The sequence below is a fragment of the Oncorhynchus nerka genome, linkage group LG6, assembly GCF_034236695.1.
Source record: "Oncorhynchus nerka isolate Pitt River linkage group LG6, Oner_Uvic_2.0, whole genome shotgun sequence".
Classification (NCBI taxonomy): Eukaryota; Metazoa; Chordata; class Actinopteri; order Salmoniformes; family Salmonidae; genus Oncorhynchus; species Oncorhynchus nerka.
Window position 1 is genome coordinate 33,466,493 of NC_088401.1, and position 24,961 is coordinate 33,491,453.

General features: G+C 42.2%; 1 protein-coding gene across 9 annotated transcripts in view; it reads left to right on the forward strand.

Annotated features, from left to right (window-relative positions):
- Nucleotides 1–24,961, forward strand: part of cacnb2a (calcium channel, voltage-dependent, beta 2a) — a 113,703-nt gene that overhangs the window by 34,355 nt on the left and 54,387 nt on the right. Inside the window, exon 1 of one of the 9 annotated variants that reach the window (XM_029661487.2) lies at nucleotides 14,775–15,068. The exons of the other annotated variants lie outside the window; for them this stretch is intronic. Within the exon in view, the coding sequence (XP_029517347.1) occupies nucleotides 15,036–15,068 (33 nt within the window). The 5' untranslated portion in view covers nucleotides 14,775–15,035. Of the gene's footprint in view, nucleotides 1–14,774; nucleotides 15,069–24,961 lie in introns of those variants that run through there. 9 annotated transcript variants of the gene reach the window in all.

The following is a 24,961-nucleotide window of genomic DNA, read 5'->3' on the forward strand; positions in this document are numbered from 1 at the left end:
GTTTCATGTGTTTGTTTCAGTACCTAGCTTTTGTGTAGTTTGGCCTGGGTGTATGCAGGTGTGTCTATGTGGCTAGAACATGTATGTGAACTCTGTAACTTCTATATGAAGAAGACAGACTCAGATGACAGGCTGTTACTATAACTATAGTTCTTCCTCATGCTGGAGTGTCTCTCATCCTACCACTGGGTTGTATTCATTAGGGCATGCAATGGAAAACATTTTAAAACATTTTGCAACAGAAGACGGAAATGTGCATTTCTTATTGGACAAATCCATGTAGTCCCTTCCTGTTTTAGTCCATATTCCTCCGGTTTGGTGCCTTATAAATTAGACCCATGTATGAATGAGACCTCTCTTTGGCTGAAAGATCTGTAGGCTATGTGGACTTGGTGTTTCCATAAATTTTCATATAGGCCTCTATTATAGTTGTCATTGTTTTATGCGAAATGTATCAGAAACAAAACATTGACAACCAGCGTTTGTCCGCCAAGAAGAAGGATGGCGATAGTTTCTTTCTCGGTCAATCTTGGTGCAAGACGCTTTAAACCTCCATTCCGCGAAGCAATCATTACAAAGTGAGAAGGAGATCAAATAGACATGGAGCCATTGCACTCGTGGGTTGTTGCTCTTCTACAGAGGCTAGAGTTTGACACATCATATGACTGCCCTGTATCATATTCTGTGTCCTCTATTTCAGAGTTGGTTGATGCTCAGACACTTTGCCTATGGTACCCTTAAAACGGACTTTTAAAGACTCTTATTTGTGTGCGTGCGTGTGTGTGTGCATGGGTGTGTGTTTGTGTGTGTGTGCCTGTGAATTTCACGTCATAGCAGCATAACAGAGACATTCCTTCCACTCATCCAGCTAATTAATGAGGACAGTGCCATGGTACCCTGCCCTCAAACCACTAGGGGGATAGGAGTCAGTCTGTCTGTCTGTCTGTCAGTCCGCCTGCCTGCCTGCCTGCCCGCCCGCCTGGCTGCCTGCCTGCCTGCCTGCCTGGCTGCCTGCCTGCCTGGCTGCCTGCCTGTGGGCGATTCCATGGCAGTGTAAGCATATTTTTTGTATCTCAAATTGTTCTAGCCAAATCTCACATAGAAAGTTAATTGGGATGTTTGATATGCTTTTTACATTTGAATCACAAATGATTTTGGAGAAAACCATGACCTAAGTAGCCATATTAGGTCCTTTTTAGACCGACACATTCCTTTTGTAACACCCTATGATCTGTGAACCGTACATGGTACGGACAGCATCGCGGTGCCATTAAACTCCTTGCAGTGTGGAAGGACTATGTTTAGATTCTGAATGAAAACAATTCACATTCATTTGAGAAAGTACCCTTTTTGATTGTGCTTATATTTAGACTGGAACTTTTGGATAAATTACCTATTTTATACATAGAAACGGACATTATTAGGTCATTAACCAATCACAGCCCTCCTTTACATTCAGCAAATTAGTAGCAGAGGACGTTCGCTTTCAATCTAATTTCCCATTCCCTGTGTTGGTGGTGTTCATCAAATGTATAATAACTTCAAAAGTAGCAGAGAGCCCATCTTGGACATCTTGGTGATGTACTTGTAAAGTATATTATTCCAAAGAATATGACTTCAAATAAGCTAAATCAAAATGGGTACTTTTGAGATGTTCATTTTAATATGTTTCATCGTGAATAAATGAACGTGAAAACATTTCTTTCAGAATCTACACATAGTCCTTATTTGTAATTGCTAAAATATACTTAAGTATCAAAAGTAAAAGTATAAATAATTTCAAATTCCTTAATGTAGGCCAACCAGATGGCACCAAATACTTTTTAATTTTTAATGTATTTACGGCTAGACACACACCAACATTCAGACATCATTTACAAATGAAGCATGTGTGTTTATAGTGAGCCCGCCAGATCAGAGGCAGTAGGGATGACCAGGGATGTTCTCTTGATAAGTGCACGAATTGGACCATTTTTCTTTCCTGCTATGTATTCAAAATGTAACGAGTACTTTTGGGTGTCAGGAAGAATGTATGGAGTAAAAAGTACATTTTCTTTAAGAATGTGGTGAAGTAAAAGTTGTCAAAAATATAAATAGTTAAGTACAGATATCCCAAAAAACGACTTAAGTAGTACTTTAAAGTATTTGTACAGATCAAATACTTACATGAGGTATGTATAGGTCAAAACATCATGCCTCAAAACAAATAGCCACTTTCATCATGATTTTTTATTTGTATTATTTGTTATACAAATGTCAAAAGCATGTCGAACCTCCTTCCTCCCAATTAAGTTTCTATGTGAGAATTGCCCGAACAATCTGAGGAACCAGAAATATTTTATGCTTATGATGGCGTGGAATCACCCGTCTGTTTGTCTGATGGTAGTGTCTGTCTGCCTGCCTGCCTGTCTGTATTTCTGCCCATCTGTCAATTCCCTCCATTGCAGTGTGTGTGTACATGTGCATGCGTGCGTGCGGCTTACGTTTGTTGGCGTGCCTGTCTGTGCCTGACTATATCGGGACAGCAGTCCTAGCTAATTTACCCGGCCGAAGAGTTTTTCATAGGCGTCCATGTGGGACAGCCAATGTGTTCAGTAAGCGTAAAGTGACTCAGTGTTCACTTTAGCACATAGACACTTCTACACTGGTGCAGTGATCTGCATAGCTGTCTGTTGTCTGGGCTAGTATGTGCTAATCAGTTCTTGTGGTGGTAGCCTAGTCTCTATTCATAAAGTATTGGGGCACTCTCTTATCTGTGCTCATGATTCTGATTCCCCTTGGGATGCTGGACAAGCCTGCAATAGAACCAAAGCCTCCAAGAAGCAAACATCTGGTTTTGAGGGTAAGCTTTCCTTTCTGATTTTCATAATGAACGTAGGTATTGAGCTTTGCATGGCTTTTCTGGTTGGGCTCAATTGCGTATTTCAATTCAGTCAAATCCGGGAAGTACACTGACATTCCAATTCCATTGAAAAGCATTGAGGAGAATTGGACCCAACCCTGTTTCTGGGTAGACGACACATTCAGGAGAATACACGTGATTTTCTCATAGTGTGTCTGGCGTACCTCACTGTGAGTGTTGAGTTCAAATGTTCTCACAGAGGTGGGCTCTCTGTGTGGCTCTCCTCCCCTTCCATGTGTTTGTACAAGAGGTAACTCGAAGTAGAGATACAGACAAAGATCTTTTTCACTAGGCCTAATGAAGGGAATATAGATTTGATTAGACAGCACTTGCTGAATGCACAGTGCATCAATAAACAGAAGTGATTAGGAAAATGTTATGTGGAATGTAAATGTAACGTGAAATCATAACCCCCCCCCCCCCCCTAGTATTTTGTAAGATTTGACAGATGAGGAGGGTTGGCGCATTTATGTGTGCTATTTGTTACCAGGTTTATTTAGCACCTATGCTCAGCACAGCGCAGTGCAGTGCAGTGCAGTGAGCAGCTGGGTCTCTCTCTCCATTTTCCATATCGCTCTTCCTATCTCTTAACCTTCTCCCTCCCTCCTCTCTCTCTCACACACTTCCGCCTCTATATTTCTGTAATTAGAGCTAATCAGTCCTGGGGCGCCAGGGCAGTGCCCATGTAACTAAGGTAACCCCTCTCAGATGCTGCTCTGCTCTGCCCCGGGGGTGGTTCATTAGGACTCACTGTACTCCAGTCAGAGGATAATGAGCATATGCTCTTTGGGTGCAGCATTACATTGCTTTACTCAGAGAAACAATCATAGCTTTTTCGGTTTCACCGGCATAGCACATAAGGGGGTTCTAAAAACTCAAGAAAAGCCCATTGGGCATATATTACCAGAATGCTAACAAAATGAGCACAAACGCACAAATAGCGAAATTACATAGACGCTGTAAGCTAAATGCTAACGAGCGAAAAACAAACAAGCTAATTGCAAAGACAGGCAAATCCAGCTCATAAAGTTATATAAGCATAGCTAGTAGCTACTATTTTCTGGGAGTGTGGACATTTACAAGCGAAAGTGAACGAGAGAAATTGTGCAAATGAACAAAGTTGCAATGCATGCTTTCTGAAGGAAGAGCAACATGTGTACATGGAGCAGATGAAAAGAAGAATGGAGAAAATAACGCTAGTAGGAAGCACAGGGGGGGAAAATGGCAGCCGTACAGAAAACTCAACCAGACCTCTATGACTTCTGGCAGAAAGCCATTGTAAGATATCTGTTGGCAAACATATGCACACGAGTGTTACTTCATCACCTCAGGTGCGCCACTCGACAGACACTCACTGATAGATATAGAACTTTGCGAACTCACCAGCTCGCTTTCTCCCATTGTGCTATTTACATTTTTTTTTAAACATGTCTGGCTCAACTCTTCTAGGGAACAACGGTAAGCTTCATCATTTAAAATAATGTGACCGGTGAAATATCTCCTAAGGTATTGCACAAGTTGACGGCAGGTAATAACTTACGTAGCTACAAATATTTAAAATGTATTGAAAAATGCCAAATAGTTTCGACGGTATTTGAGAGTACTGAAAAACCATCCTGGGGCTTTTTCAAAATACCCCGGTGTACGGTATATACCGTATACCGGCCATGCCTACTGGGAAGTGTGTAGTAGTCACTGTACTTATACGTAAAACATCCTCAACAGATTTGACCATTTCACTAGGGATGCACGATATATCGGTAAGCATATCGGAATCGGCCGATATTAGCTAAAAATGCCCGATGTCTAGCTTAACGGCGATGTCAAAGCTGACATGCACACATATACAATGTAGGTAGATGATGTAATGACGCCACAAAAAACATAGCGCTACATGTGCAACACAGCATTCCTAACCTAGCCCACAATGTCTGCTGTGTGGATTGAGCAGTCAACAGGTCGAGCAGTAAGAACATTTCAGCGAGGCAACTCAAAGGCGAAATCCATTTCATTTCCCTTGACAATCAACCGTTCTCTGCCGTGGATGATGTTGGCTTTCGCCGACTGGTCGAGCACCTCGAGCCCCGGTACACACTATCACACTATTTTTCAGATGTTATCCTACCGGAGTTACACAGTATTGTTTAAACACACATCCATTAGCTACTTGCTATGGGCGTCACTGCTATTAGCTTCGCGACTGACATTTGGACCAGCGATGTCAGACTCATGAGCATGCAGAGCCTGACAGCACAGTGGGTCGACGAGGATTTCGTACTGAGGAAGGCCGTATTGCATGCTCAAAAACGAAATGGAAACGAAATGGAATCTATACACACACACACGCAGCATATTGGAGTTGGTGAAATGGCTAGAGGAAGAAACCCTGCCTTTACTTGCATTCATTAACTATTTTAAGTGTGTATTGTTAAAAAAAGAAAATATTTTTATGGATTCTTATTCTTTTATAATGAGTGTCAAATGAAGTCGCTCATTGACATAATACAGTCATTCTCATACCGCTGCTGCCATTTCAATGGCATTCGAGAACATGTTTGAAACTTGTAAACATGAACACACTCCTAGCTCCATTCGAAACAACTGACTTGAGAAACAAGCTCATCAACTACGTCTGCAGCAGACGTGATACCCTCTGTCATGGCATTGAAACTCCTGCTCATCAGAAATGCCGACACAGACTGTCAGGTTAACTTGGAAAAGTACTTTACTAGATGCTGTGAACAAGTGATTCGGTGGCATTCTCTCTGAGCCTCTTTACTGTGTCGCCACCCTGCTCGATGCTAGGTACATGGGCCGCTACGTCGATGCAGATAAGAAACAGGGTTTATGTTAAATGTTAGACACAGATGGACAAGATGAAACGGACACAGTGACAGTGCGCACCGAGTAAGAGAGGCCACGGGCAGGCAGCTGAAACTTCACTGCTTGACATGTCTGATGAAATCCTGGTTGAGAATGAAACAACTGAACAAGTAAGAGAAAGAAAAAGGTTTTGATTATGTTTTACTGGTAATGGGGACATGCGTAAATGCCAACAATATAACATTTTGGTCAGTGTGTGTGTGTGTGTGTGTGTGTGTGCGTTTCAACCATTTGACTGTGCTAGAATGCTTAAAAGGCCGCTAAAATGTTTAAATATCGGGTATCGGCCAAAAGTGTAATATCGCTACATCCCTACATTTCACTATTGTTTTTATTCACCCCTTCAAGTATTTGACTGATCAAAAGTTATATGTTGTTTTTTTTGTCCTAGGAATTCAGAGAATTGGACAATTGGAAGTGTTGGTGGGGCTTTTCCCCTAGCAATTCAGAGAATTGGACAATTGGAAGTGTTTGTGGGTTTTTTCTCCTAGGAATTCAAATTGATTACACTGAGTGTAATCTTGGAGCATTTCATTTGTCTAATAGGATTGTTGGCAAGAGAAAACCCCCTAGGAAGAAGTGCTACAGATTGGAGAAAGCTCTTTAATAATCTAATCGTGGCTTATTCTAGCCCATTAGTGTTACACCAGTGTTCTTGTTGACTTTACAAAAACGTCCACTCTCATTTAATGGGATTTTACAGATTAACAATGGAAGAAGTGAACATACTGTAAGAAATACAGTCATACTGTAGTTTGTTCATTATGATTTATTATATTGTTCCACAAAGGAATGTGCAATTGATCAATTAGGCTGCGTTTACATAGGCAGCTCAATTCAGATTGTTGACCTAATTATTTGCAAAAGTGCTGATATGATTTATTAAAAGACCAATTAGTGGAAAAAGATCAGAATTAGGCTGCCTGTGTAAACACAGCCTTAGAGCTCTTTGGGCCTGTTTGGGTGGTCGAATAGGATCGATTTGATGTTTGCTCAGTGCCCGTATTCACAAATCGTCTCTGAGTCTGATCTAGGATCAATTTAGCCTTTTAGAACATAGTGAATGAGATTACACAGACTGGGGACCTGATCCTAGATCATCACTCATACTCTGAGACGCTTTATGGATATGGTCCCTAAATCAAATCAAATCAAATGTATTTATATAGCCCTTCGTACATCAGCTGATATCTCAAAGTGCTGTACAGAAACCCAGCCTAAAACCCCAAACAGCAAGCAATGCAGGTGTAGAAGCACGGTGGCTAGGAAAAACTCCCTAGAAAGGCCAAAACCTAGGAAGAAACCTAGAGAGGAACCAGGCTATGTGGGGTGGCCAGTCCTCTTCTGGCTGTGCCGGGTGGAGATTATAACAGAACATGGCCAAGATGTTCAAATGTTCATAAATGACCAGCATGGTCCAATAATAATAAGGCAGAACAGTTGAAACTGGAGCAGCAGCACGGCCAGGTGGACCGGGGACAGCAAGGAGTCATCATGTCAGGTAGTCCTGAGGCATGGTCCTAGGGCTCAGGTCCTCCGAGAGAGAGAAAGAAAGAGAAAGAGAGAATTAGAGAGAGCACACTTAAATTCACACAGGACACCAAATAGGACAGGAGAAGTACTCCAGATATAACAAACTGACCCTAGCCCCCCGACACATAAACTACTGCAGCATAAATACTGGGGGCTGAGACAGGAGGGGTCAGGAGACACTGTGGCCCCATCCGAGGACACCCCCGGACAGGGCCAAACAGGAAGGATATAACCCCACCCACTTTGCCAAAGCACAGCCCCCACACCACTAGAGGGATATCTTCAACCACCAACTTACCATCCTGAGACAAGGCCGAGTATAGCCCACAAAGATCTCCGCCACGGCACAACCCAAGGTGGGGGGGGCGCCAACCCAGAAAGGAAGATCACATCAGTGACTCAACCCACTCAAGTGACGCACCCCTCCCAGGGACGGTATGAAAGAGCCCCAGTAAGCCAGTGACTCAGCCCCTGTAATAGGGTTACAGGCAGAGAATCCCAGTGGAAAGAGGGGAACCGGCCAGGCAGAGACAGCAAGGGCGGTTCGTTGCTCCAGAGCCTTTCCGTTCACCTTCCCACTCCTGGGCCAGACTACACTCAATCATATGACCCACTGAAGAGATGAGTCTTCAGTAAAGACTTAAAGGTTGAGACCGAGTTTGCGTCTCTTACATGGGTAGGCAGACCATTCCATAAAAATGGAGCTCTATAGGAGAAAGCCCTGCCTCCAGCTGTTTGCTTAGAAATTCTAGGGACAATTAGGAGGCCTGCGTCTTGTGACCGTAGCGTACGTGTAGGTATGTACGGCAGGACCAAATCAGAGAGATAGGTAGGAGCATTTGGGATATTGAGTCGATATGTGAACTGAGTTTAAGGGGATAGTAGAAAAATGCCTTTCATGATTTATACAGTAGCTCATATTTTTATTTATTTATTTTATTTCACCTTTATTTAACCAGGTAGGCAAGTTGAGAACAAGTTCTCATTTACAATTGCGACCTGGCCAAGATAAAGCAAAGCAGTTCGACAGATACAACGACACAGAGTTACACATGGAGTAAAACAAACATACAGTCAATAATACAGTATAAACAAGTCTAAATACAATGTGAGCAAATTAGGTGAGAAGGGAGGTAAAGGCAAAAAAGGCCATGGTGGTAAAGTAAATACAATATAGCAAGTAAAACACTGGAATGGTAGTTTTGCAATGGAAGAATGTGCAAAGTAGAAATAAAAATAATGGGGTGCAAAGGAGCAAAATAAATAAATAAATTAAATACAGTTGGGAAAGAGGTAGTTGTTTGGGCTAAATTATAGGTGGGCTATGTACAGGTGCAGTAATCTGTGAGCTGCTCTGACTCTGATATTGATTACCAGAGTCTCTTCCAGGGGTGAGGCACTGTTTCCGGGCAGGTTATTTTGGGAGGGAATGGAAGCTGAGTGGTTTGAAAACCATGGTTATTTTTATTTGTTTCATTTTTTATAGTTTTTAACCTTTTTTGTGAATGTAATGAATTTAGAATGCCACAGGGCACGTCCACTTGTTCACATTCTTATTTTAGCCAATGAGAGAATGTGGGTTTTCCATCTCCCACAACTACCAGTCAGTCACCGCCTACTCTCTCAGGCTTTGTCCCAAATGGCACCCTATCCCCTATACCAGGGTTCCCCAACTGTCAGTCCGCGCTGCGGGTGGTTTGATTTGGCCCCAAGTTTTCTGAGCAAAAAAATTATAACTATATTTTTGTTCATTGTTTGAAATAAAAGACTGGGAAAAACACCAGGAAATCTGCTCCAAGTGATCTTTGTTTAAGAAATCAGTTCCCAAGTATTGCCATGCATAATAGAAATACACATTATTATGTTTTAGTCAAACATATATTTTTGGACTTTTTGCGGTCAATTTGCAGTCTACAAATGGTTTGTAATTATGTTCCGGCCCCCGACAATCCGCTTAAGAAAAAAAACGGCCCGTGGCTGAATCTAGTTGATGATCCCTGCCCGATACCCTATTGCCCTGGTAAAAATGTGTCCACTATATAGGGAATAGGGTGCCATTTGGGACGCAGCCTCCGTATTGATGCTGATGTAACCGGGACAAGTCTTCATTTTACATATGCTTTAGGGATGATGACAACGTTATGCCAGTTTGTTCATGAGAGGTCATATTTTGTAGATATGGCAGAACAAGAGGACAATTGATCTGTTCAAACCTTGGCTCAACCCACCCCAATTACTGATATCTGTCGCACGCACGCACACACACACTCACACACACAAAGTGCACCATTGCTCCTAGTTAGATGATCACAGAGAACACACTCACATCCTCCTCATTAAAACCCAAGAATTAACTAATAAACCATCAGTACACTGGCTATCAATGAACAGCATCTTCCATACCTTCTGTCCTTCTACACCTGCATCGCTTGCTATTTGGGGTTTTAGGCTGGGTTTCTGTACAGCACTTTGAGATATCAGCTGATGTAAGCAGGGCTTTATAAATTCATTTGATTTGATCTTATAATGAGGATAGAAAATGGACAGAAGTTTTTCTCCGTCATATGAAAGGCTCTCTAAAATGGATAAATCAACATATCCCCAAGCAACTGGGAGAGTGTGAGCACTCAGCTTTGTACAACAGCGAACCAATCAGTTGGTAAAGTGGCGCGGCGACACGAGTCCACCAAGCCATGGCTTCTCCCAGAAGAAAAGACAAGGTGCAACTTGGAGATGCAAAGAAAAGTAATAAGCAGTTAAAGACTTTCCAGGAAAACATGCTCTCAATGCACACCAAAACAAACTAACTGCTACAATCTGTTACTATTACAAAAGTAGATTCCCTCGAAAAGAAATCCGAGGCTATCGTGTAAGACACACAAACAGGGCGTGCGCATGAACAAACCAATAATCAAATCAGCCTTTTGAAAACAAAGTTGCAAAGTTTCAAAGATGAATTGAGAATATTGTCCAAAATGGAAGATGAGGATAAAGGAGACCTTTCCGGCTATGCGATATCAGAGGAACCTGACATGGATATATCACCAGAAGATCTGTCACGATGCCATAGGATCAGCTTGAAACAGAATAATGCTAAATACCCAGGCTTGGTAATCTTCAGACTGTGGAACTATCAGACCAAAATAAACATTCTGAGAGCACAGTGGGAAAGGAGATCAAAATCCAGGGCCGGTCTATTCGATTCATCCAGGACCCGTCTGCTAAGCTGAGAGAGAGACGCAAGGAATACATTCTGATCAGACAGTCACTGGAGGAAAAGGGGATGAAGTCTCAGCTCCGCTTCCCGGCAGTGCTGTGGGGATGGAAGGGGGAAAAATAATGGAATTCACAAACGCCGATGAAGGCTTAATCAAGCTACAAGAAACCTTCCCAGTGGAAGGAGGAGAGCCCCCTGCTATGAGAAGAGGGCAAAGTAGGAAAAACAATGAGCGCATTAGGCTATATACCTAAGACCTGCTTATTGTAAATTGAGACAATATCCTTTTCCCCTCCCCTAATACAATCTATACTATACTTTCCCCAAATAACTGTTCTTCTCTATGAAGTAATGAGAGAAGTAGCCAATGCCAATGGGTTAAATGGATGCTTAAAAGACAATTCAAAGGGGGAAATATACCATGTATGTCAACTGTACTATTGATGTGCGCTTGTAGGTGTGTATGTGTATATGAATGGTGAATATGAATATGTGTAGGAGGGTGGGAGAGAAAGGGTGTGTGGTGGCAAAGGGTATACAGTATAAAACATTTTTTGTTTTTTCCCCATTTATTTAACGAGGTAAGTCAGTTAAGAACATATTTTTTATTTTACTATGACGGCCTACCCCGGCCAAACCCTCCCCTAACCCGGATGATGCTGGGCCAATTGTGTGCCTCCCGATCACAGCCGGTTATGATACAGCCCGGGATCGAACCAGGGTCTGTAGTGATGCCTCTAGCACTGAGATGCAGTTCCTTAGACCGCTGCACCACTCGGGGGCCTTAATATAATTAATTTTCGCATCTATCTAATCACTCTCCTCCTCTCAACTTTTTCCTTCGCTTGTGGACTTCAGTGCACAACACATCAGCTGTCTGTGGCTAGGGCTATTGCGGTGACCGTATTACCGCCACACCAGCGGTCACGGGTCATGAAGGCAGTCAAATTCCACGTGACCGTTTAGTCACGGTAAGTAGGCTTCTCCAAGCTCTGATGCTGCTGATGGTCATTAGTAGCCTACCAAACTTGCTAACTGCCTGGTACACAGCACTCTATTGTCCCTCTAATCACTCTCAGATCAATGCAAATGTATTCAAAAATCTAATCAAACACTTCATGAGAGCCCATGAGCTCATTTTGCACAACATTTCAGTGATGGCCTTTACTAAAAAGAGGAGAATCCCATTAGCTTTCTATAGGCTAAGCCTACTATATTTATTTCTCAACTTTCCTAATTTGAAGCCTAGCCTACCTGGCTGGCATTAAAATAAACCACGGGGAAAAGCGTCCTCCATTCGCTATTTAAATCAAATATAAATCCCCCGCTGACCCTGTTTCGATACAGGTGCATGACGTATATTATTTAGTGTATGTAAAGACAGGATTTAATCAAGAATAGTCTGATATGTGACAATATTAGTCTGTCACTTGTGAATTATATATTATAACTTGAGAATGATGCCCAGCATAAGAAACAATGCCTTTTTTGAATCACAGTCGCACACCTCATTTAGCCCAGCCCATAGGCCTATATGTTTTAATAAGGTTTGTATCACAACTAAAGTGGCCAAATAGCATCTTAAAATTAAGCATACTAATCCGCTTTACAAGGGGTGTAGAGCCTAACTGGCAGCTTTGTTCAGTTGTATTCTTCATACTATTAAATAATGTCACGGAATTCTAAGCGAATCTTGTTTGCTAAATGAACTAGTGTAGCCCACAGCCATTTGGCATAGCCAGATCAGGACCTAACATAAGGACAACTCAGAGTATGCTATTCTGTTCTTCTGAAATAGATGACATTTTCTTCATATCATGCTTCTTTAGAACTGTCTAAAATAAGAAATGTATTTATTGTGAAGGTGTAGGCTATATCACATGGATTTATTATACTTTTTATTATGTAAATGTTCCAAAGATCTGCATCAGTGGCTTGTAGGCTATGTGTGGAAGCCACGAGATGCTAAATGTGTTTATGTAAATGAACGTTCAATTACTGTGAGACTGACAGTTATTTGCTTGACAATCACCAGCTGTCTAAATTTTGTGACCGACACAGCCCTATCTGTGACCAGGCGAAAAAAACTTTCCATGCCAAACCTTTATATTTACATTTACATTTAAGTCATTTAGCAGACGCTCTTATCCAGAGCGACTTACAAATTGGTGCTTTCACCTTATGACCATGACCACTAACCGCTGCACACAGCCTTCATTGTTGTCACGTCATAGTCAACATACTGTATATACTAGAACTAACGCGTTAGTCAACCCGCTATAATCATGCAGAACAGTGTACAGTCAGCAGCAAGCAGTTTAGCAGTTACACCAGTGGGCCCCGGTGGCAATGCATTTATAAAACCAAAAGCTTACATTGAATTGGAAGCGTTCCAGTGTTGGATAGCCATAGCCAGCTAGCTAACATAGCATCCCTCGCTGTTTAAGCCGGGTGTTTGAGTCGGCTTAACTAGATAGCTGCATTCGATGCTAGCTAAGTAAGTGAAAGTGAAAATAAATATTCTACGAAATATAGCTAGCTCTCTCTTGCTTTTCCTTAATTTTGTAAAAAATGTATTTGTTCAAATCTGTTCAACTGTTTTCTTTCTCTCTCTGATTCAACTACTCATCACATGTTATGCACTGCAGTGCTAACTAGCTGTAGCTTACGCTTTCAGTACTAGATTCATTCTCTGACCCTTTGATTGGGTGTACAACATGTCAGTTTATGCTGCAAGAGCTTTGATAGGTTGGAGGATGTCCTCCGGAAGTTGTCATAATTACTGTGTAAGTCTATGAAATGGGGTGAGACCCATGAGCCTCCTAGGTTTTATATTTGTTTTGTTATACCAGATATATACCAGGCGTGCTCTGTAGAGTATGGGCTTAGGTGGTGGTCGTGGATCACTGTCCCGACGAGGCAATAGTCTCTAACACTGCCCAACACATGCTCTGGATTATAATCTTTGGAAAGGGGTTAGAGCAGAGCAAACACAGTCACATAATCTAGTAGGATTTACCCACCAAACACGTGGTTCTCTCAATGTCTCTCAAACATCTGGGGTGTATTCACTAGGAACCAAACAGAACCAAACAGGAAGGGACCTACCTTAATATGTCCATTAGAAACTTGTTTTCGTTGCAAAACATTTTGCAACTGTTTGATAGGGTTTGGACTAACGATTACACCACTGGGCAATGCCAGGTGGCTGAGGTGGAATAGGCCTGCTTATCCCACTTCTGACACCATGATGCGTTAAAGTTGTATGGATGAGAGAGTGAGACGTGAGTCAAGTGAACATATATATTGGCAACAACACTTGAACTTGACCAATCCAGAATTGACACGTACGTTTGCTTCTAGTTTAAAGGAGAAGGTCTTTCTGTGACCCTGTAGTGTAGCCTAACTCATATAGACTCTATTTGTGGCGGTGGCTCCAGCCTCCAGCCTTCACACACAGTGACACAGCGGGGGGTTGGTGTTCTCACGCTTTAACACATTATTTCACGTTTAACCTTTCTGCTACATGAGCGCTGAGATGATATTATCACAATTTCAAAGACACAGAAGCACACATTGCACCGAACGCACTCAGGGGGCCTCTGATGTGTAATTATGAAGAGATGGTTTCCCTAAAGCATCTTGAGGCTAAATTCACCATTAGAACCATAAGATGCTTTTGGGAAACGGGGCCATGGTCGTTTGAAGTTAGATGACTTCTATCACAGTAACCACTACAGTCACCCAGCGGACCCCAATAAACTGAATGAAGAATGTTCAAAGTACGTGTATCCGTTTTTGTGGCCTATTGGGCATTGATCAAGCCTCTGTACGTAATCTGCGTATGGCATATTTTCAAGATAGTAAAGATAATTATTTCCTGAACTTTGGTTTTTAGGAACATGTGTTGGGCTTCTAATGTACAGTAAGTCTGAGTCTTTACCCTTCCTCTCCTCAAAGTGTAACCTCTTCAAGGCATAGCCGAACACATGTAAACTCTCAGGATCACACACTCACACAGAAATGAGAAGCTGCTGCAGCTGCTTTTGGTGGATTCTGGAATTTTCAGGCCTGCCCTGTTGGCCAGAGTTCTTACTTCCTAACTGGCTATGTGTGTTTGTTCAGGCTATGTATGTGTGTGTGGGAGGGGTTTGGGGGGGGGGTCTTGTTTTTGGGGGCTGGAGAACGGTCGCAGCTCACTGAAGGAGTGTTTTCCCAGCGTGGGAAAGAAGAGGCTCGTCTCTCTTTCAGCCGGTATAGGACAGGACTGGGCCATACAAGGGCTGAAACTCCCAATGCCAAACTCCAAACTTCAAACTTTTTGTGGGTTACTTTGCTGTAGTTAATGTAGTTTCAGTGTGTTTTACTGAAAGGAGCCAAGGAGTGCAGTAGTAGTAGCAGTTCTCTGTGCTGGGACTGGGAGGAGATGGGCAGTAGCTGAGGAATATTTATCCCGGACCGGGCAGAGCAGGGGCGACAGCAGAGCCGGGTAGGGCAGATATGTATCTTTCGGGCAGTGAGGAGTCTGACTTGGTGAGTAGACACAACATCACAAACACATACTGTAAACATACTTAGCCTACACGTTCTGAGGCTATCTGTCTGTATGCTGCACAGATTCAGCAGTTGTTATCTCATTCTCTCTTGTTCTTTCTTACTCTCCGCTCTGAACAATGGAGAAGAGTTCTGGAATCCTGAAGAATTTTGTTTTTACACCAAATTCCAAAGGGCATAATCTTGGGCTTCCTATTTTGTCTCCTTAGAACTTTTCCTGGAAGTCAGTGTGTTGCTCGAGAGTGTCGCGGCTCTGGCTCTTATGTAGCCTGCCTACAGGGGTAATTTTAGGGGTAGCGGATTATTTGGGCATCTTGTCTGAATTTGCGACTCGAGGTTACTAGCCTGAAGTGGAAAGCTGCGACAGTTGTTAACGGCTCATGTGACGTTAGGAAAATAAACACCTGGGACATGAGAAATGCCTGGTCCTCTGGTTACAGAGACTGTTTAGTTAGTGAACACATAGCATTTACAAGGCCCACTTTCTTTAGCCATGGCTATTCAGAACTCTGTTTTTTCTCTCTGCCTTTGCTTATCTGCCTCTTTCCGACTGTAAAGATCTTTGTATCATATTACTTCTGACTCAAGGCTATTTATTTGATGGAGGCTATGAAAGCAACATAATTTGATTTAAATCATGAACCGACCATTTCAAGGTTTACTACATAGTTTTCTGTGCATTTTTTTAATACTCTAGTTCATTTAGTGACCTCTTTCTTTGAACCCCTTAAAGGGATACTTCGGGATTTCCCGATTTTGGGTAATATTCTACTTACCCAGAGTCAGACAAACTCATGGATACCATTTTTATGTCTCTGCATGCAGTTTGAAGGAAGTTGAAGGTAGCATATCGTTAGCTTAGCGCAATTGCTGAAAGTCAATGGGCAGGTACGAGTCAGCTCCTGTCAAAAGCAGGGAAGTAGACCTTTTAACTACTCTAAAACTGAGTGACTAGCATTTCCTAAGTATTCTTTACAAGTATATATTAAATTATAATATTTTGATTTATAGTTGTTTTTAAACCATTCCTTTTTCCTTTTTTTCCCCACCAAACTATGCATTTCAGTCAACCGCTGTGACGTTGGGCACATTGGATGCAAGAATAGGTTGTGCGGTAGTGTAAACACAGCTGGCCAGCTGAGACAGCAGGACAGTGGCAGTTTTGAACGAGTTCGCTAGATATCAAGTAAGCAAACTGTGGAAATAGTACAACAACAGACTGTCATTGCAAAATTTTAATCACTGTAGTTATCATAAAACTACCACTACAATCACAGTACAGTTATCACAAAACTACCACTAACCGGTCCCGAACATCATCATAAAGGGAATAAATGTGAATTAAACAAATACCCAGTGCAACAATGCTGTAAAGTTAGGAGGAGATATGCACCTTTAAATGTATTTGTCACGGATATAAAGCGCTCCGCACGTCATCCTTTGTCAACAGTATAGAACAAAAAGACCAGAAAGCGACAGCAGCAAAATCCTGTATGGCAATACTTGAAGATGTTAAATGAGAAGGTTGTGAAATGCTAACTTTGCGAGGTGTAATTGAGCTACAGTGCAGGTGCAATGCTGAAAGGGAGGCACCGCGAGACCCAACCCGTTGCTGGCAGCAGTTGCCCTAATGGCATATCTATAACCGGACTACAAGATGTCGAAAAACCTTGATGGCCCCAATGATTGATCTGTAAGTAGTCCTACAAAGCGCACACTCTCAAATACCATACGCGGTGCAAAAGATTGTTGGACTTCTATGAATGCGCTGTCATACATCACTGCAACGACACATCACATTGATGAGAAGTGGGACATGAAGTCCCATGTACTACAGAGAACTGAGAACGTGAAAGAGAGGCACACAGCAGAAAACTGCATCATTTTTTAATTTTAATTTTATTTAAAAATCAGTTAAGAACGCATTCTTATTTACAATGACGGCCTACCCCAGACAACATTTGACCAATTGTGTGCTACCCAATGGGACACCCAATCACAGCTGGATGTGATGCAGCCTGGATTTGAACCAGGGACTGCAGTGACACCTCTTGCACTGAGATGCAGTGCCTTAGAAGGCTGCACCACTCAGGAGCCATTAACTGAGGTGAGGGCTGTCTGATGGGGTTTCTACTAGATAAAATGTATGGAAATGTAGGGTTAGGCATAAGGTTAACAATTTATAACCACATTTTAAGAAAATTAATTGTAGAAATAGGCAGGGTAAATGACTTTGTAGGCTGTGATAACTAGTGACGACCATCTGGTAGGTAGCCAGGTCTTGGGTAGATTGAACTGCATTACACCTTAGAGGTCATATGCAGGACCAGGAATTCATGTCATTTTCATTAAATGGCAGTTTAAACATTTAAGAACATTTGTCACATCCCTAATGTAAGCGTGTGTGTGTGTGTGTGCGTGTGTGTTAAATGGTGTTTGATGTAGAGGTCAACCGATTATGATTTTTCAATGCCAATACCGATACCGATTATTGGAGGACCAAAAACGCCGATACCGATTAATCAGCCGATTTAAAAAATAAAATAAAAAGTTTATTTGTAATAATGACATTTACAACAATAGTGAATGAACACTTATTTTAACTTAATATAATACATCAATAAAATCTATTTAGCCTCAAGTAAATAATGAAACATGTTCAATTTGGTTTAAATAATGCAAAAACAAAGTGTTGGAGAAGAAAGTAACAGTGCAATATGTGCCATGTAAGAAAGCTAACGTTCAAGTTCCTTGCTCAGAACATGAGAACATATGAAAGCTGGTGGTTCCTTTTGACATGAGTCTTCAATATTCCCAGGTAAGAAGTTTTAGGTTGTAGTTATTATAGGAATTATAGGACTATTTCCCTCTATACCATTTGTATTTCATCAACCTTTGACTATTGGATGTTCTTATATGCACTTTAGTATTGCCAGTGTAACAGTTTAGCTTCCATCCCTCTCCTCACTCCTCCCTGGGCTCGAACCAGGAACACAACGACAACGGCCACCCTCGAAGCAGCGTTATCCATGCAGAGCAAGGGGAACAACTACTCCAAGTCTCAGAGCGAGTGACGTTTGAAACACTATTAGCGCACGCTAACTAGCTAGCCATTTCACTTCGGTTACACCAGCCTCATCTCGGGAGTTGATAAGCTTGAAGTCATAAACAGCGCAATGCTTGACGCACAACGAAGAGCTGCTGGCAAAACGTACGAAAGTGCTGTTTGAATGAATGTTTACGCGCCTGCTTCTGCCTATCACCGCTCAGTCAGATACTTAGATACTTGTATGCTCAGTCAGATTATATGCAACGCAGGACACGCTAGATAATATCTAGTAATATCATCAACCATGTGTAGTTAACTAGTGATTATGATTGATTATTTTTTATAAGATAAGTTTAATGCTAGCTAGCAACTTACCTTGGCTTACTGCATTCGTGTAACAGGCAGTCTCCTTGTGGAGTGCAACAAGAGAGAGGCAGGTCGTTATTGCGTTGGACTAGTTAACTGTAAGGTTGCAAGACTGGATCCCCCGAGCTGACAAGGTGAAAATCTGTTGTTCTGCCCCTGAACGAGGCAGTAAACCCACTGTTCCTAGGCCGTCATTGAAAATAAGAATGTGTTCTTAACTGACTTGCCTAGTTAAATAAATGTCTAAAAAAAAAATTTAAAAAAAAATTTTTTTTTTTTTAATCGGCAAATCGGCGCCCCAAACATACCGATTTCCGATTGTTATGAAAACTTGAAATCGGCCCTAATTAATCGTCCATTCACGATTAATTGGTCGACCTGTAGTTTGATGTGTGTGACTGAGTAGACAGTGCTGAGATCTGAGCCCTCTGTTTGTTATTGACAGTCAGAATGAGATGATTGTCACGAGCTATCCTCACTCCAATAACCCATCCTACTTCAAACAGTAGCCTCACACATGTGCATTCTAAATGGCACCCTATTCCCTATTTGGTGCACTACTTTTTACACCTAATTAACTCTGTCCATGTGAAAGGTTGGCCTTAAAGAGGAACTGAAAATGTTTTAACTACTTTGCCGATATGGAACAAACAGACAATCAGAATATCAGTCAAAAGTAGGTTCTATTTGACTCAAAATTCCATGGAATCTGACCAAAACAATGGAAATGCCATGGAAACGCATGGGGGGAAAGATCCTGAATCTCCTCATTGCCCCCAGCAAAATGCTCCTATATTTAGGCTGTTGTTTATATGTGTATTTCACACCATGTTGAGGTGAAAATCTGTGTATAATGCGTGCATGGATGTCAACCTCAATACATGTTCATGTCATTGTCACCAATCAACTTTGACTACCACCACCGATTTCGGTATGCTAGCTATGCTATCAGCTTATACGAATGGGAGTCATCGTTTAGCAGTTACTTCTTCTAAACCTGAAAAGGGACTAGACTAGATCTTCTAGATGTTTTGCATCTAAAACCGGCAAATATATCCAAAAAGGGGCTTTATTCCGCATTCAAAACAACTGGGAACTAGGAAATCTGAAATCTACGACTTCCGAATTCAATGTGTTCAAGAACACTGGGAACTCGGTAAAAACTAGCTCCGACTGTGATTTTTTGGGGGAATGGTCATCCTACTCGGAATTCTAAGTCAGAAACTCGGGCATGTTTCTTGAGGTCCGGCTTTCCAACCTGAAGATCACTGATGTCATAAAACATGTTTTAGTCCCTGGTTGTCTTGAAAGCACCTCAAGTAATCACATTGTGGGCCTGTCACAATGCATCAATCATGACATATTTTATGAATGTCCACTTTGTTAGATCAGATTTGTTGAATTTGTGCCAATTCCGACGTTCTTCTATCTCCTACGTTCTGTTTTCCATGTAATTGAACTGGATGCAGTTCAATACATGATTAATATAATTCACCAATACAATTCTTGGTAGTCAAACAAATATTGCTATCAGGATGTAAATCACAGCTGACCAGGTACATTGTTTGCTACCTCCAGCCATTGGCATGCACTTTTTCAGTTTCAATTACACAATATTTTGGACAAAATCTGACAAAATGTCAAAGGCCTGGAATGTCAGTACAACCAAACTAGCCAGGGCAATGATTACAAGTCAGTCATAACGTGGCTAATAGGTTAGCTTATTATATTTATTTAGCTATTTATATTGCTAGCTTAAAAGCACAGAACTTACATTGGACAAGTGGGTGAGTGGCTGACTTTTTCACCCCATATCTTTTTACAGTGGCTACAGAGATGTAGGTCATGTGTCATTTGGTTAGCAAGCAAGAAATGTCAATCACTTCGCTAGCTAGCTATGCTGAACTTGAATGACTGTTATCCACAGTTAGCATACGGGGCTCCCGAGTGGCACAGCGGTGTAAGGCACTGCATCTCAGTGGAGTCACTACAGACCCTGGTACGATTCCAGGCTGTATCACAACTGGCTGTGATTGGGAGTCCCATAGGGCGGCGCACAATTGGCCTAGTGTTGTCCTCGGTAGGGTTTGGCCAGGGTCGGTCGTCATTGTAAATAAGAATTTGTTCTTAACTGACTTGCCTAATTAAAAAATAAATAATATATCTTAGTTGTCAATCAAATGTATTTGCCATCGATCAACTGGGCAGGCAGCATGGGGATTAGGACAATGAGACATTGGCAGGCAAGCTGCAGAAGGGTGAGTAGGCTACTATTCAGTGCAATTTTGACAGCCAACTACAAGTTTTTTTAAAGTTAGAGAAGGTTTACCTACTGTTCCCTCATTAGATTTTAGCTCATCTTGCTCTCGCTAATATTAGTTGTTGATATGTATAGACACCTGTTCACCCACGACTGCATGGCCAAACACGACACCAACAACATCATTACGTTTGCTGACCACACAACAGTGGTAGGCCTGATTACCGACAATGATGAGACAGTCTATAGTGAGGTCAGAGACCTTGCGGTGTGGTGCCAGGACAACAACCTCAATGTGAGCAAGACAAAGGAGCTGATCGTGGACTACAGGAAAAGGCGGGCCGAACGGGCCCCCATTAACATCGATGGGGCTGAAGTGGACCGGGTCGAGAGTTTCAAGTTCCTTGGTGTTCACATCACCAACAAACTATCATGGTCCAAACACACCAAGACAGTAGTGAAGTGGGCACAGCAACACCTTTTCCCCATCAGGCGACTAAAAAGATTTGGCATGGGTCCCCAGATCCTCAAAAAGTTCTACAGCTGCACCATCGAGAGCATTGCACTGGTTGCATCACTGCCTGGTATGGCAACTGCTTGGCGCTACAGAGGGTAGTGTGTACAGCCCAGTACATCACTGGGGCAAAGCTTCCGGACATCCAGGACCTATATACTAGGTGTGTCAGAGGAAGGCCCCAAAAATTGTCAGACTCCAGTCACCCAGGTCATAGACTATTCTCTCTGCTACTGCACAGCAAGCGGTACCGCCAAGTCTAGGACCAAAAGGCTCCTTAACAGCTTCTACCCCAAGCCATAAGACTGCTGAACAATTATTCAAATGGCCACCCGGACTATTTACATTGACACTGCTGCACTCGCTGTTTATTATCTATGCATACCTACAAATTACCTCGACTAACCTGTACGCTCACACATTGACTTGGTACCCCCTGTATATAGCCTCATTATTGTTATTTTATTGTGTTACTTTTTATTATTTTTTACTTTAGTTTATTTGGTAAATATTTTACTAACTCTCTCTTGAACTGCATTGTTGGTTAAGGGCTTGTAAGTAAGCATTTCACGGTAAGGTCTACACTTGTTGTATTCGGCGCATGTGACAAATAAAGTTTGATTTGATAGCCTACCTGTTCATGACGGTTTGATCAATAGGACTGTGAAGTTCCCCGTTGTAAAAGGAGTCTAGTGGTATTTACAGTTTAAGTTTTCTGGAATGTTCCATCATTTTCTGGAATGTTCCAAGCAGTTTAAAGTCACAGTCAACTTAGTATATGTGAACTTCTGACCCACTGGAATTGTGATACAGCGAATGATAAGTGAAATAATCTGTCTGTAAACCATTGTTGGAAAAATGACTTGAGTCATGCACAAAGTAGATGTCCTAACCGACTTGCCAAAACTATAGTTTGTTAACAAGAAATTTGTGGAGTGGTTGAAAAACGAGTTTTAATGACTTCAACCTAAGGGTATGTAAACTTCCGACTTCAACTGTACATATTTGTAGAAATCCATTCAGGTGTATTTTGTGGGTTTTGGCGAATGCTTTCCAAGGATCTATAGTCACACTGTTGCTACTGCGTTGAAACACACAGTCCAGTTCAAAGTGAATGATGGCAGGCCCATGTGCCAAATGGCTTATTTGCATATAGGCCTACTGTAGCTCTGATATTCTATGGCACACCGGTCTGTGTAGAGTCCAGTCCTGGATAAGACTGACGCGTTTTTATTAGGTTTTATTTCCTGCAGTGTTTATGAATTGTTCCAAACGCACGGCTGCTTTCCCACTCTGTATTGCTATAGAATGTTCACACATGCCTTACTCTATGTCATTCCCAAACATTCTATGAAAGTATGAAAATGTGAAAATGACCATATTTAAGTGCTCGCTTGTCAGAAAATGTAAAGAAATGTGCTTTATTCTTCCTAGGGGGTGTATAGGGCCAGATTTGAATAGGATTTCGTGTTTCTAAAACGCTGTCTGTTCCACTTTAATGGGCTTCACTGACACTGGATCGTCATTAGATATCGATGGCATTTTTGAGCCACTTTGTTTTGTGTTTGTGTGTGTGTGTGTGTGTGTGTCTTAGAGGTCTTCACGGATCCACCTGTACCCGAATACCCGAGATCCGATCTGGGACCCGAGCGGGTCCGGATCCAGAATTCTAAATAATTTCACAGGTCTCTGGTTTGTGTAATTATAACTTCCTTGTCCGGAAGGACCCATATAGATCCGAATGTGACTACTGCAGTAGAGAGAGAGAGAAATGTTAGCATTTATGCTGCTCTTTGCTTTTCACGAGAGTGGCGCGTGTAGCTTTGTTGTCATTGTTGACCAATCATAAGTCATCAAAGCGGCAATGGGCTACAGTTATACAGCCTCCTTGTGGGGCAAAAGTTAGAGGATATCAAATCAATGGAAAAATGGAATTAAAATGAAGGAATTAAAAGTTAAAGGAGAAGAATAGGCTACAACGACCAACAGCCAACAGGTTGGCTGCTACTTTATATTCTGAATGGAGTTGTGTTGTTTGTAACTGTGTAGCATGAGAAAGCGCATGTATCCTCAATTACCCTAGCTAGCTAGCTAGCTTCTCCCGGGTTTGATGCAGTCAAAATAGGTACTTCGTAATCATATTGAATGATAAATAACATATGGCAGCTATTAGTCTACTATAGCTCAAATTGGCTTGGTTGGTTGCGGTCTCTCGTGTCTCCCTCCCTCCCTGTTCCCATGTCACTCGCTCACACTCACAGTAGCCTAGACACACAGCACAGCCTCTGCTCTCTACCTGCTCTCCCTCACGTTTTGTCAGCTCTGGTTAATAAAGTAGCATAAAAATGTATTTTTCTGTTGCTTCCCTCACTTGGATCGGACCGGGTTTGGATCCGACCAGGTCTATACGGAATGGGTGTAGTTGACCTCGGTCCGTTCGGAATGGGTCTCTATATTGTAAAATGTATTTATGCATATTGGGTCCGGATAGGAAAGCTCAGGTCCATTTCGGAACTCTTTGCATCTGTGAAGTCCTCTAGCGTGTCCGTCTGTCTGTCTGTGTGTGTGGATATCTCTGTGTCTGTATCAGTCTGTCCTTATGAGTCTGTGACTGTGTCTGTGACACTGTGTGTCTGTGACAGATGCTGTTGTCTATCTCCTTGCTCCCCAGTTGACTCATTTGGGGTGTGAGAGAGAGCTGGAGACAGACAGCCCAGCAAACCGGGAACGTTCCCAGGACATTAGCTAACATTCCCATTAAGTTCTAGTTAGGGTTTTATCTAACACTAGGATGATAACATCCAAAAAACATTCAAATAATGTTTTTGATAACAAAATGTGTTATTTGTGTTATTTGTTCTCCTAACATTTACCAAATTGTTGTGCACAACATCTGTAACAACCACCACAGAACATTCCCCTAAGGTTCTTATTCGGTTTCCAGGTAATGTACTAACAAAATGTTTTCTGGGAACGTTTTTGCAAAATCTGGCAAATGTTTTATACAAACATAGTATAATCATCTGCACACGTTTGGGGGAACCTAATCAATGTTCTGGGAACATTCACAGAACCTATTTTTGGTTTGCTGGGAGGCGACCTGACCAGCTGTCTCCTCCCAATCGTCTGCTGTTTGCTGTTCCAGTCCTTACTAGCCTGCAAATACCAATGACACACATACTGACACATGTATCGAAATCATTTTTATTTTGTACTTATGTACATGGGTGGGACAGAAGAGAGGGATATCGCATAGAAAGTGAGTGGCAGAACAGGGGGTTAAACGCGTTGCGTCCGCGGGGAATGTGTGGTCTGGGGATGCGAGCACCACCTCTAGACAAGCCCCCCAGCACATCCATACTCTGTTCACAAAGCTGGATGATTTTTTTTTATCATGGACACGTCTTTGTAGTTCTTACTGTTAACAGGAGGTGGATGTGCTCTGGAGTTTTGTATCGACACATTGATCTGAGTTACAACACTGAGAGACAGCCACAGAGCCAATCTCTTGTGTGCGCGCGTCCGTCCTCGTGTCCGTCCTCGTGTCCGTCCTCGTGTGCGTCCTAGTGTCCGTCCTCGTGTGCGCGCGTGTGTAATCTGTCTGACTCAGCCGGTTGAGGGCACATCTCTGCGTAAATGAAATGTAACGTGACCGGTGCCTATTTCCTGATGCCTTAAGTGAC